The sequence below is a fragment of the Mercenaria mercenaria genome, chromosome 15 (genome assembly GCF_021730395.1).
Source record: "Mercenaria mercenaria strain notata chromosome 15, MADL_Memer_1, whole genome shotgun sequence".
Lineage (NCBI taxonomy): Eukaryota > Metazoa > Mollusca > Bivalvia > Venerida > Veneridae > Mercenaria > Mercenaria mercenaria.
Genome location: NC_069375.1, coordinates 50,100,473 through 50,115,624, shown reverse-complemented (window position 1 = coordinate 50,115,624; position 15,152 = coordinate 50,100,473). Strand labels below are relative to the sequence as shown.

At 36.4% G+C, this 15,152-nt stretch overlaps 1 protein-coding gene across 1 annotated transcript in view; it reads right to left on the bottom strand.

The window, feature by feature from the left end:
• The window catches only part of LOC123563801 (ribonuclease 3-like), a 165,604-nt gene extending 160,048 nt beyond the window's left edge, over nucleotides 1-5,556 (bottom strand). The window contains exons 1-3 of the mRNA XM_053524236.1: nucleotides 5,403-5,556; nucleotides 4,425-4,650; nucleotides 2,927-3,165 (exon numbers count right to left, since the gene is read on the bottom strand). Coding sequence (XP_053380211.1) covers nucleotides 2,927-3,165; nucleotides 4,425-4,650; nucleotides 5,403-5,512 — 575 coding nt within the window. The 5' untranslated portion in view covers nucleotides 5,513-5,556. The remainder of the gene's footprint in view (nucleotides 1-2,926; nucleotides 3,166-4,424; nucleotides 4,651-5,402) is intronic.
• Between the last annotated feature and the right edge of the window lie 9,596 nt (nucleotides 5,557-15,152).

The window sequence follows — 15,152 nt, the reverse complement described above, 5'->3', positions numbered from 1 at the left end:
CCCTAGGCCCTGTGGATTTGGACAAGAGGTTTTTCAAAGTTTTTTTTCTATGTAAGACTATATAAACTATGTGACCCCCGGGTGGGACCATATTTGACCCCAGGGAAATAATCTGTACAATCTTGGTAGAGGACCACTAGATTTTGCTACATACTAAATATCAAAGCCCTAGGCCCTATGGTTTTGGACAAGAAAATCAGAAACCGTTTAACTGTTCCTGGCCAATGTGACCTTGACCTTTGACCTAATGACCTCAAAATCAATAGGGGTCATCTGCTAGTCATGGCCAACCTAACTATCAATTTTCCTGACACTAGGCCCAAGCATTCTTGAGTTATTGCATGGAAACCATTTTACTTTGACATACTGACCTCAAAATCGATGGGGGTCATCTGCTGGTCATGACCAATCTCCCTATCAACTTTTGTGACCCTAGGCCTAAGCGTTCTTTAGTTATCATCCAGAAACTGTTTTACTGTTCAGGGTCACTGTGACCTTGACCTTGAACATACTGACCTCAAAATCAATAGGGGTCATCTGCTGGTCATGACCAACCTCCCTATCAACTTTTGTGACCCTAGGCCTAAGCATTCTTGAGTTATCATCCAGAAACCGGTTTACTGTTTAGGGTCACAGTGACCTTGACCTTTGACATACAGACCTCAAAATCAATAGGGGTCATCTGCTGGTCATGACCAACCTCCCTATCATCTTTCATGATCCTAGGCCTAAGCGTTCTTGAGTTATCATCCGGAAACGGATTGGTCTACACTCTACCACTATTCTACCTGCACTCGAAACGGGCACTCTACCACTATTCTACCTGCACTCGAAGCGGGCACGCTACCACTATTCTACCTGCACTCGAAGCAGGCACTCTACCACTATTCTACCTGCACTCAAAGCGGGCACTCTACCACTATTCTACCTGCACTCAAAGCAGGCACTCTACCACTATTCTACCTGCACTCAAAGCGGGCGCTCTACCACTATTCTACCAAAGCGGTCAGGACAATTAGGAACAAATTTTATTTTCAAATTAGTTTTTAAGCCTATTTTCTAGACTCTTTGTCTGGAAAGCAGTAGTAACTCAGACCACTAGGCTTTGAATGTAAACTTTAACCAGTTGTAACAAGGGTTATGTCAACTGGCATGGTAAAATTAGGAGGGCCATCATGTCATGTCACTCGCCAGAGTTTCACAGCTCAAACTGTAAACAATTTATATAAAAACTAGAATGTGTCTGTAGGACACAGGGTGTGCCCCCCACTGGTACATTTGTCACAAATAAGGGGAAATAATTCAAATATTTGTAGTCTCAGTTTGAGGGTATAGCCTCAACAAACATTTTATGAAAAGGATTCATTATTCTAGGCCATATACTTTTTGAGCTATGTGCATCACAAACAAAGAATCCACTATTTTGGCTATTTCAAGGGCCATAACTCTGTAATAAGAGCTAAGATTCTTAAGAAGAATGCCAAGTGTGCAAGGTCACATCACGATAAAGACTCCAGCAAGGTTTTCTGAATTTACATCAAATACTTTTTGAGCTAGGCACATAATTAGGTGAAAAAAGTGCTTTTTTTTTGCTATTTCAGGGGCCATAACTTTAAAAATAGGGGGTGGAGCCAGCCAAAAAATTAGAGGTGTGCAAGTTTATATCATGATTAAGACTTATGCAAGTTTTCAACCATTTATATTAAATACTTTTTGAGCTAGGTGCGTCACAAAGTGAAAATGTACATTTTTGACTATTTCAGGGACCATAACTCTAAAAATAGGGGGCGGACCCAAACGAAAAATAGGAGGTGCGCAAATTCATATCATGATTAAGACTCATGCAAGGTTTCATGAATTTATATCAAATACTTTTTGAGCTAGGCATGTCACAAGGTGAAAATGTGCATTTTTGACTATTTCAGGGGCCATAACTCTGAAAATAGGGGGCGGAGCCAGACGAAAAATAGGAGGTGCCCAAGTTCATATCATGATTAAGACTCATGCAAGATTTCATGAATCTATATCAAATACTTTTTGAGCTAGGCATGTCACAAGGTGAAAATGTGCATTTTTGACTATTTCAGGGGCCATAACTCTGAAAATAGGGGGCGGAGCCAGATGAAAAATAGGAGGTGCGCAAGTTCATATCATGATTAAGACTCATGCAAGGTTTCATGAATCTATATCAAATACTTTTTGAGTTAGGCGTGTCACAAGGTAAAAATGTGCATTTTTGACTATTTCAGGGGCCATAACTCTGAAAATAGGGGGCTGAGCCAATGAAAAATAGGAGGTGCGCAAGTTCATATCATGATTAAGACTCATGCAAGGTTTCATGAATCTATATCAAATACTTTTTGAGCTAGGCGTGTCACAAGGTAAAAATGTGCATTTTTGACTATTTCAGGGGCCATAACTCTGAAAATAGGGGGCGGAGCCAGACGAAAAATAGGATGTGCGCAAGTTCATATCATGATAAAGACTCATGCAAGGTTTCATCAATTTATATCAAATACTTTTCGAGCTAGGCGCGTCACGAACTTCGGACGGACGGACGGACGCATAGACGGACGGACAAGACCAAATCTATATGCCCCCACCACTCATGGGGGGGGGGGGGGGGGGGGGGGGCACAAAAAGTCATTGCAGGAACAAATTACTATGAAATCAGGCTAGCAATTCCTCATTAGAAGTTTCAACTCTAGCTTTGGCAACCCCTTTGTGCAACCAAGTAGAACTGTTTAAAAGGTTAGGAAGGGGACTGTGGATAAATATGCAAGCAAATTTTCATCCATTTAAACCAAATAGTTTCAGAGATGTCATCTGAAGTAAACTGTTGGATAGACAGTGAATGATCAGAGCATCTCGCCTTGAGCATGTTGTGTTCTGGTGAGCTTAAAAATGCTAAAACCATGTTAAGTACCTGGATTTAGATGATTTCTTCCTGTCATGCTCATGATGGTGACTGCTTTTTGGAGATCTTTTCTTCTCTTTGTAGTATTTTCTTTCCCGGTGTTTGTCATCACGATGGCTGCGATGACTCTCATGTTTGTGTTTACGTCTGTGCTTATGCTCATGTTTGTGTTCGTCCTCTGATAAAGTTTTCTTGGTTTCTGACTGGTCAGTCTGCTGTTCAGGAGGAATCTGATTGACTGCTGCGATCTGAAATATTACATGTACCTAATGTATAAATGACAAGGGATCAATATCACAAAACTTTGATATAAAGGGGGTTGCAAGTAGAATAAAGTTTATTTCAGCTTGTTTTTTATACAAAAGGGATAAAATGTGACTTCCTGTACATTAAAGAAATAATCTGCATTATACTTTGAAACAAGAGCTGTCATTAATGGTGACAAATGCCCCCGCAGCGCCTGTTTTTTTTATACAAAAGGGATAAAATGTGACTTCCTGTACATTAAAGAAATAATCTGCATTATACTTTGAAACAAGAGCTGTCATTAATGGTGACAAATGCCCCCGCAGCGCCTGTTTTTTTTTTATACAAAAGGGATAAAATGTGACTTCCTGTACATTAAAGAAATAATCTGTATTATACTTTGAAACAAGAGCTGTCACTAATGGTGACAAATGCCCCCGCAGAGCCTTGACCTTTGACCTGGTGACCCCAAAGTCAGTAAGGGTCGTGTACTCAATAAGTACTATCAGCATGTGAAGTTTGAAGGTCCTGGGTGCAGTGGTTCGCGAGTAAAGTGCCTTCATGCAAAAAGTTAACATTGGCCCCTGTGACCTTGACCTTTGACCTCGTGACCCCAAAGTCAGTAGGGGTCGTGTACTCAATAAGTACTATTAGCACGTGAAGTTTGAAGGTCCTGGGTGCAGTGGTTCACGAGTAAAGTGCCTTCATGCAAAAAGTTAACATTGGCCCCTGTGACCTTGACCTTTGACCTGGTGACCCCAAAGTCAATAGGGGTCGTGTACGCAATAAGTACTATCAGCATGTGAAGTTTGAAGGTCCTGGGTGCGGTGGTTCGCGAGTAAAGTGCCTTCATGCAAGAAGTTAACGTTGTGACGAACGAACAGATGGGCAGTTGAAAACAAATATGCCTCCCTTCGGGGGCATAAAAATAATTCATCTGTTTAAAGCATTAACACAATACTGAACTGTGAAAGCTAAAAAATACGAAAATTGGTCTATTTGAATAAAATACAATGTATGTATGAATATTTTATCACTGTATGCATTTTATCAGAGCTCAATTTCTTCACACTCTAAGTTCTAAGCATGTCTCAGTCTGCAAGCTCACAGTCTGCTTGCATGCTGGTAATTTTTTATTCCATTGTATTTTTGTAAATGGTCATGGCCTGTAAAGATTTTTCGAAAATTCCATGCTTTTAATAGTAAGGATGTTCTTCTTCTCTAATAAACTGACTTCCTAGAATAAACAGGAATGGCTTACCTGTCCTGGGGGTTGTACCAGACCTGTCGGAAAACAAGGGTGTGGTGGTGGAACTGTCACTGGTACCTGTCCTACTACGGGCAAGACTCCTGCACCCCATGGCAGTCCTGTCATTGCTTGAGCACCAGTAGGGAACTGCGGTACTCCTACAGGGTTGAATAGTTGCATGTGAGGCCCCGGAAATCCTGGTGGGGGAACATTTGGAATAGGTCCAACATTTGGTGGTCTGAACAAAGAAAAGTAGTAAATGTTGATCAATATACTTCTATTTTTATTTCTCTTCATTTGTTTATGAATCTGAAATGTCTTATACAAAGATTTAAGACATACAGGAAATAACATTAAAGTTTCAATGATCAGTAATGCCAACAGTGCAACTGAAAGTATGTGTACATTTTAACTAGTCCCCACACTTTAAGAACATTCGCTAACAAGAAAAACTTTTTCCATTTGAATTTTTGAGTTTAAGCCTTTCCAAGAACAGTACCATATATTATTTAAAGGGGTGTTCACTGAAAAATGACTTACTGAATAACAAACAGTGTAGACCAAGATAAGGCTGCACGGATGTGTAGGCTGATCTTGGTCTGCACTTGTCGCAAAGGCAGAATCACTTGCCGCCAGCAGGCTAAAGGTTAAGGATGCTCAGTCAGGCCGGAATTTCATTTGTTCTTCAACTTACTGTGAAAAAAGTAATTTTCATACATTTTACTGTAGTGTCAATCCATGAAATTAATGCTGATGACACCATTAAATTCCCTTTAAACTTATATCTAAAACCTGAAATCCACAAATTCAGAGAAATTACTCATCAAAAATGATTTTGGCCAAAAGCAATGGAAATGAAAATAAATTTTGACCTAAAATGCATAACAATTTTACTTGTTCCTTGGGATTCAATTCCGTGGACTGACACAACCTCCACTAATATCAATAATTTCACTGTAATTCATTTTTACTAACAGAACTGAATCTTACATAGGGCTATTAGCTCCTGCAATATTAGGACTAGAATGCCTTGGTCCAAACATCTGTCCAGATAATGGTTGTCTCAAGCCAGAGAAATCTGGACTTCCAAAGTTTGCCATCCTTTCATCTGTAACAAAGTGTGTCTGTTTTAAACATTCTACAAATGCCGGTATTATATATACATGACTTGCATTCCCTTTAAAAGACAAGATATAACATATTTTTGGGGTGGTTTACAGGGCAGTTGATAACATTTTAAGGAAATGCTGATCTGAACCAGAAAGAATTTTCATTTTACACTTTGTGGAAAGCTTCACTGAAAAAACAAAAGAGGGTCATGATGACCCTGGATCGCTCACCTGAGTAATATGAGCTACATGTTTCAAATGTCAAACTGATGCTAAGATATTAAGAAAGTAGATCAGTAGGTCAAATTTATGGTCACTGAAAGTCAGTTTTAAGATCGGTGTGCAAAACTGTATATGTCATCCAAATTTCAAGGCTGTATCTTAAAAAACAAGAAAGTAGGTCAGTAGGTCAAGGTCACAGTCAAGTGACCCCTAACTACTTGAGGTCATCAGATAATTATAATTAAACAGTCTAGGAAATATGATCAGATAATTTTTGAAGTATTTTTTCCTATATAACTCATATAACAAGTGACCCACGGGGCGGGGCCTCTTTTCACCCCAGGGGCAAAAATTGAACAGTGTTGTTAGGGAACCACTAGGCAATGCTACATACCAAATATCAAAGGCCTGGGCCTTGAATTTTCAGACAAGAAAATTTTTTAAGTTTTTTTCCTATATAAGTCTATGTAAAACTTGGGACCCCTATGGCAGGGCCTCTTTTCACCCCAGGGGCATAATTTGAATAATTTTGGTAGAGGACCACTAGGCCATGAAACATGCCAAATATCAAAAGCCTTCAGACAAGAAGATTTTTGAAGTTTTTTCCTATATATAAGTAAAACTTCACATGCCAAATATTTTGGACAAGAAGATTTTTTAAGTTTTTACTTTCGGTTGCCATGGCAACCAGAGTTCTGTGTGAAATTCAATTCTTTGAACAATTTTGAAAGGGGACACCCAAGGATCATTCATGTGAAGTTTAGTGTAAATCTGCCCAGTGGTTTTGAAGAAGAAGATTTTTTTTAGAAATTGTTGACGAACAGACGACAGCCGACAGACATCGAGTAGTCACAAAAGCTCACCATGAGCCTTTGCCCCAAGTGAGCTAAAAATGTCTTCAAACAAAAATGTCTGGGGCTGTCACCCAGCTCCACTAGGTGTTACTAATCATTCTGAGTTGATGTCATATGTTTGTAAAACCCCTTGCCCTTTTCAAAGTGAACTCCAACCCCTCTCAGGTTTAGAATTCTTACATGTGAAGAAGATAATTATATTCTGCAGACTGCTAGCTTTAAGGTCAGTTATTCTTTGAAGAATCTTCCATCTCTATTTAAGACAGAAAGTCACACCTGTCATCATGACCTAAACTGTGACTTATAACACTAACTCATTAAGCATTTTAGACTTATAGACAAACAGTTTATTAAATGCAAAGAAGTATAAAATACATTTATTTTTATAGCACTTTGTTAAATGCCATGGTCTCATCAAGTTTTGGTATGTCAATGGAAATATAATGTCACTTTAAGATCAAGATCTCTTCCATCAGATTACAAATGTATATATATGACTTATACCGTGTTCAGACTACGTTTTTAATCCTACATTAACTTGGGTTTATTTTTTAATTCGTTTGCGTCCACACTATATGTGGTGTAAAACGTGAATTTTGTAAAGGTCAAGTGGTTTCTGTAATGTAGCATTAAAACTACCTCGAGAGGTGGTTTTAATACTACATTAAAAAGTAATGCTATATTATTTTACAAATGTGAACGCAAATGTGGGTTATAACTGGTTTTACAATCCCAAATCCACAGATCTTACCTTTTGGGGGAAGAATACCATGTGTTTCTCTTTTGTATCAAACAATTGATGCTATGGCTGGCAAAAGTAATTGGACTGTTGTTGAAACAAAGACATTAAATTGCGATATGGAGTCATGCGGACGCTCAAAATGGACAATAAATGAAATGAACAGAAATTCTTAGATGAACACATAAGTTTAAATATTGATGACCCCTTCTTGTTTCTGCAAGCCTCAATTCTTTGTAACCTTGTTTGCTTATTGCAAGATATCTGTTAACTTCCAACATTGCATTATATATTTAAACCACATTTCTTTGCCTAGTATGGACGCAAACTAGATTATATTTTGATGGGTTTTAAATGTCAAATACCAATTATAGCCAATTAGTGCCTAATAAAAATAAAACCGTTTTGCTAGTGTGAACACTGTATAACTAACTGATCTTACACTGGTCATAAATGAAAATTTGTGCGTTTTATTCATAGACAGGGCATGTCTAAAGATCAGGCTTATTTAGCTTAACAGAGAAAACTGTATATTTTAACAAGAACAAAAGAGAAGAACATTTTTAATTTTATTTTTTTTCCAGGAAAAGCCAATTTACATTTTCAAATCTAACATCATTGGCTGATAAATGATAAAAAAAATATAATATACAAAATCTTTATTTAATATTTACTTGCTGAAATTACAAATTTTAAACAAACTCTAACTTTATCAAATATGCTACAGTCATCTTTAAAGTTTAAACCCCAAAGAAATGTAGGGAAAATACTTATGAGTTTATATCAAACAACTGTTCAAGACATGAAAACAGTTTAGTGATGTGATATCTTGCATATATCTAAATTAATAAAACATTTTATTAAGGAAATAAATAACAATTTTCTAAAAAAAACCCAAAGTTTCTTGTTTAATATGGGTGGAACAACTTATTTTCAGCAGAGCCTATAGATAGAAGATGTCATATCTAAATTAATAAAAAAAATTATTAAAGGGAAAGGCAATGTTGTTTTAGATGTTAAATCCATCTGCTGGGAAGTGAAAGAATTTTCAAAATCGACTTAAAACTGATAAAGTTATGAGCATTTAAATATTTGATCAAAACGGCAGCCATTTTGTTTCCATGGTAACAAACAAGAGCTGTCCGTAAGACAGCCAAGCTCGACTATTCGAAATATTGTCCCAGAGGCAGGAAAATATTACCTAAAAAGGTTAAATATCAAAAGAGTTTTAAGTTCAAAAGGGGGAATAATTTGACCAAAATGCATATCAGTTATGGGACTTGCTGCTATCAACTAGTTTTATAACCCCTAAGGCACATGTGAAGTTTCAATTCAATATCTGCATTAGTTTTGGAGATAGAAACTCGCATGTAAAACTTTAACCAGAATTTTCAAAGTCCAAAAGGGGGCATAATTTGCCCAAAATACATGACAGAGTTATGGGACTTGATCCAGTGAGGTTAGTAATTGATCTAGAAAAAGAAAAAATAAGTTTCAAATCTATATGCCTTTAAGTAATAGCTGTATGTACTTGCACGCAAAACTTTAACCAGAATTTGCTAAGTCCAAAAGGGGGCATAATTTGACCAAAATGAAGGTCAGAGTTATGGGACTTGCTGCTATCAACTAGTTTTATAACCCCGAAGACACATGTGAAGTTTCAGATCAATATCTGCATTAGTTTTGGAGATAATAACTTGCATGTAAAACTTCAACCAAAATTTTCTAAGTCTAAAAGGGGGCATAATTTGCTAAAAAAACATGTCAGAGTTATGGAACTTGACCCAGTGAGGTTGGTAATTGATCTAGAAAAAGAAAAAATAAGTTTCAAATCTATATGCCTTTTAGAAATAGCTGTATGTACTTGCACGCAAAACTTTAACCAGAATTTTCTAAGTCCAAAAGGGGGCATAATTTGGCCAAAATGAAGGTCAGAGTTATGGGACTTGCTGCTATCAACTAGTTTTATAACACCGAAGACACATGTGAAGTTTCAAATCAATATCTGCATTAGTTTTGGAGATAATAACTTGCATGCAAAACTTTAACCAAAATTTTCTAAGTCTAAAAGGGGGCATAATTTGCTCAAAATACATGTCAGAGTTATGGGTCTTGACCCAGTGAGGTTGGTAATTGATCTAGAAAAAGAAAAAATAAGTTTCAAATCTATATGCCTTTTAGAAATAGCTGTATGTACTTGCACGCAAAACTTTAACCAGAATTTTCTAAGTCCAAAAGGGGGCATAATTTGGTCAAAATGAAAGTCAGAGTTATGGGACTTGCTGCTATCAACTAGTTTTATAACCCCGAAGACACATGTGAAGTTTCAAATCAATATCTGCATTAGTTTTGGAGATAGTAACTTGCATGTAAAACTTTAACCAAAATTTTCTAAGTCCAAAAGGGGGCATAATTTGCTCAAAATACATGTCAGAGTTATGGGACTTGACCCAGAGAGGTTGGTAATTGACCTAGAAAAAGAAAAAATAAGTTTCAAAGCTATATGCCTTTAATTGATGGCTGTATGTACTTGCATGCAAAAACTTAACCAAGGTGTGACGCCGACGCCGACGCCAGGGTGAGTAGAATAGCTAGACTATTCTTCGAATAGTCGAGCTAAAAACAAAATGGCAGATTTATTAAATTTCTAGAACATATTTGAACTGTATGTACTTATTTCTGTAAAATAATTTCTTTATTTTTTCCAGCTATAATGAAAGAAATTATCATGTTTTACATCTTACACTTAAGAAACGTATAAAATTAATTTATTTAAAAGGTTATTTGTTAAATAAAGAATTTAGCAGTGTGTAAATGACGTCATAAACACACAAAATGGCTGCCTCCATGATCAGCAATTTTCTTAAATCTCTAACTTCCCTATCTTTTTCAATAGCGGTCAGATTATAAAAATTCTTTCAGCGTTTTTGAAAGGCTTGAGGGTGGCTTTCATATGAAATTAACATATTGACAGTGAATATTGTCAGGCTTTCCTTGTCCTTTAAGGAAATAAATAACAATTTTCTTTAAAAAAAAAACAACCCAAAGTGTCTTGTTTAATATGGGTAGTTGACCAAAGTTTCCACCTTGAATGGATGGAACAACTTATTTCCAGCAGAGCCTATGGAAGATGTCATATTTACCCTCTCCCCAGCATCAAGTCTTCTGTCTAGGCTGATATTTGTTTGTTTTGGGTTTAACACCGTTTTTCAACAGTATTTCAGTTATGTAACAGCGGGCAATTAACCTAACCAGTGTTCCTGGATTCTGTACCAATGCAAACCTGTTCTCCGCAAGTAACTGCCAACTTCCCCACATGAATCAGAGGTGGAGGACAAATGATTTCAGATACAATGTCTTTTATCAAATCATCACACAGAACATACGGCCCACCCGGGGATCGAACTTGCGACCCCACGATCCTTAGATCTGCACTCTCCCTAATGAGCTATGTGGGCAAGTCTCCAGGCTTATATTGCTGGAAACAATACTTATTACAGTTAATCACCAAGCAGGCTTTGACACTAACTTTTTTCATTGGTGTCCGAGAGGGCCCCCTATCTGTAGAATTTAGTGTCCCTCACCAATACATGGGATCACTCCAGTTTGAAAGGATGAAAATGTACTTAACCAAAACTGCTAAATCTTAAATCATATTTACTTCTTTTCTTGTTTCGAATTAAATTCAGCAACAGTCTTATGTTATATGCTTCATTTTGTAACAACTGATACAGGTTCTTGCTAAATTTAAATTGAAGCAAGACAAGAAATTAAAACAATTTTTTGTGAGATGAAAGCAACATCAGTTTCACATTTTTTGTTGTTGAATATTTTGTTAAAATTAAGAAATCTTTGAATGCAACTCTGTATCCTAAGTTTCTACTAAACTGTCGTTATTGAAAATAGGTATCCTGGAGAAACACCCAGCTTTGAATAATGGGTGTCTCTTGCTAGATTTTGGGGTCCTCAGGATCCCAGGACACTGTTAGTGTCAAGGCCTGAGGCCTGCCCAGCACTGAACACTTGTCAGGATATCAGTCGCTACTGGTAAATGAACCATAATTGCTGGCAATTAGTCCAACCTGCTAACCACTGTGCCACTAACCAACATATATATTTTCAAAGAAGTGTCCAGCCATCCATTATCCAGACACCTGGCAGATATCCAGACATCCTCTAGGGGTTTTCCAGGCGTCGGGTGATCAATTTTTCTAGTATGCTGTGTTCTCGTAATTTCATGGCTCTTAATTGGCAAAATTGCGCATGCGCGTTTGATGTTAGGTATTCACATGTTGTTTTTTAACCAAAAGTTGCTGCAACCTTTCAATATAAACATGCTAAGTTAAAAAATCAACAAGATATGACAGAAAATGAAAAATCTCACCTCATGTATGTTGACCTACACTTGGTCTGGATCAGCTGGCAGCTCAATCAGCCAATCAGAGCCACGGATTCAACGAGAAGCTGCCAGCTGATCCAGACCAATGTAGGTCAACATACATGAGGTGAGATTTTTCATTTTCTGTCATATCTTGTTGATTTTTTGACTTAGCATGATTATATTGAAAGGTTGCAGCAACTTTTGGTTAAAAAACAACATGTGAATACTTTAGTCTAAATAATGAGACCTCGGGTAGACCGATTTTACATTTTGATATTTTATGTTGTCTACCTAGAGGTCTCAATCAGAAACAATCAAAACTGTAGTGGAAACTGTTGGAAACTGTTGGTCCACTGAAATTACGATTTATCAGTAGTCACGATTTTTTTAGCCCTAACAGCTTACCTGTTGTTTTAAATCATAAATAGTAAATAAAAAACATAAGAACAGAACATATTTATAAAGAAATTCTGTTGTAAAAAATTTAAACCTCTAACTTTTCAATCCTCTTCATGTAATGGAGGCGTGACCAATGAAAACGTAGTAATGTGTTTACCTGTATTGGCCATTTTCCAGTATGTAGTACACGCGATTTAAACCTCTGAATTTTTTTAACTGCCAGTTTGAAAGTTTTTTAAGGAATCTAGATAATTATATATACATCATTGGAAAGGAAAAATTACAGGCTTTCTATGTATGTATTTCTTTTTTTTTGATCCGTCGCTTTATTGTAACATAATTCCCGCCCAACGGATTCCGTTGGGTGTAATTTACGCAAAGAAGGGGACAGTGCTATCACATTATTTTTCTTTTCTGGTTTGTACTCGGAGGCGGATATCGACAAGTCAAAAAATATTAACGATATTCAACTCTCAAGTACAATTATTTGGAATAGTGAATACTTAACATTAAACGCGCATGCGCAATTTTGCCAATTAAGAGCCACGCAATTACGAGAACACAGCATATTAGGCCTGGAAGTGGCTATTCTTACGGTCCCGTAGGAACAGCCTCGCAGGCTATTCTTACGGCTCTCCCGTAAGAATAGTGGAACGCCCGGAGATGTCTATTCCTACGGCAGTTTTGTATTACAAAAAATACAATACACTGTACTGAAGTAACTGATATATTTTCAAACGATTTCAGAAATGACATGTAATCACATTTGGTCATTGTGTTACAAATAAAATGTCAGGTCTGAACTGATGCAAACCTGTCAAGCTGATGTATGATAAATATGTTTAAAGTGGTTACTGTAGTGAAATATTTGCATGTATATACACAAAACATAGATCAATAATTCTCTTAACTGGTTTAGTTGAAAATAGCTCTACTTGGTCAATATTTTTAGTGTTTCAATATTAATAACGTATGTATTTACCTCTACATCTGTACAACCAACAATCGTTGTCCGATTTATCAAAGTATAAAATACACAGAATGGCAACTGGCTGTAATCTCGCGTGATCTTGTGTCAGAGCGTGAATCACCGGTATCTTAGTAAAAACAAACATCGGCGAGCATAGAGTTACAATCTGTACCTTTAAAACTACATTTAAAATACATGTTAGCTTCTAAAACAACATTAGTTTAATGTGAAATAGTCTTAAGACACAAAGTACACGTTTCTTACCATCAAAAAAAGTGTGGTAATATGGTGATAATTAATTTACCGATGAATAATTGCTTTCACATACAAAATGGCGTGTGGAGAACGCTTCACTTCCGGTAAACGAGATCTCATTCAGTTGTCAATGGATGTTGGCGAGATTTACTCTATATGCCTTTCAAGTTGCCGATCTATTTATTTTTATAGCTCTTTGGATTTATTTACAAGACAAATTTCAGTTAAGTAAGTATTTTACACTTACGATAAATTTGTTGTATTAATATTGTTTGTTTATGTAACAAATGGAAGTAATAAAATGTATTATACTTGGGGAAATCACTTCCCTTTTTGTCTTCTCTGGATTTCCTTACAGTACCGGAAAAGAAAAGAAGTTGGGTGAAATTTTAACAGTCAAATTAATTCAGCAGGCTGGTAACATTGCCCGATCGGGCTTTCGACATAAAAACTAATATTTCTTGAAAAATAAGGAAGATATTTCTTTCAAACTTCATCCATTTATTAAGCATATCATATGATACAAACTAAAACAAAAATAACTTGGTTGCCTTCAGATTTGGTAGAATTATTTCCCTTTTTCTGATTTTTATGACGCAAAATTTTTGAAGTCCAAAAACATTGTTCTAATACCAAGTTTAAAACAAATAAAGGGTTAAATGGCTTTCTAATGCTCTAAATTATTGCGCTAGTACATGAATGTATACATTTTACTGTCCTTTCACTTACAGCATTATAGAGAAATGTTAGTTCTAAAAAAAATGTTCATACATCTGCACTAGAAACAAAGTATTAACCCTAAAAATATAGAATAAAGGTATTGGCGCACAAGTTTGGAGCAACAGAAAGCCATTGAACCCTTTTCTGTTTTAAACATTGCATCAAAAAATCATTTTTTTAAACTTCAAAAATTATGCATCATAAAAATCTGAAAAAGGGAAGTAATTCTAACACAAGAGGACCATGATGGTCCTGAATCGCTCACCTCTTCCCACATGATCCAGTTTTGAGAATGACGTCGTTTTTTCTATTATTTGACATAGTGACCTAGTTTTTGAGCTCAAGTGACCCAGTTTTGAACTTGACCTAGATATTATCAAGATAAAAATTCTGACCAATTTTCATGAAGATCCATTGAAAAATATGGTCTCTAGAGAGGTCACAAGGTTTTTCTATTATTTGACCTATTGACCTAGTTTTTTAAGGCACGTGACCCAGTTTCAAACTTGACCTAGATATCATCAAGGTGAACATTCTGACCAATTTTCATAAAGATCCATTCAAGGGTATGGCCTCTAGAGAGGTCACAAGGCTTTTCTATTTCAAGACCTACTGACCTAGTTTTTGATGGCAGTTGACCCAGTTTCAAACTTGACCTAGATATCATCAAGATAAACATTCAGACCAACTTTCATACAGATCCCATGAAAAATATGGCCTCTAGAGAGGTCACAACGTTTTTTCATTATTTGACCTACTTTTTGATGGCACATGACCCACTTTCGAACTTGACCTAGATATCATCAAGATGAACATTCTGACCAATTTTTATGGAGATCCATTCATAAGTATGGCCTCTAGAGAGGTCACAAGGTTTTTCTATTTTTAGACCTACTGACCTAGTTTTTGACTGCACATGACCCTGTTTCGAACTTGACCTAGATATCATCAAGATGAACATTCAGACCAATTTTCATGAAGATCCATTGAAAAATATGGCCTTTAGAGAGGTCACAAGGTTTTTCTATTATTTGACCTACTGACCTAGTTTTTCATGGCACGTGACCTACTTTCGAACTTGACCTAGATAT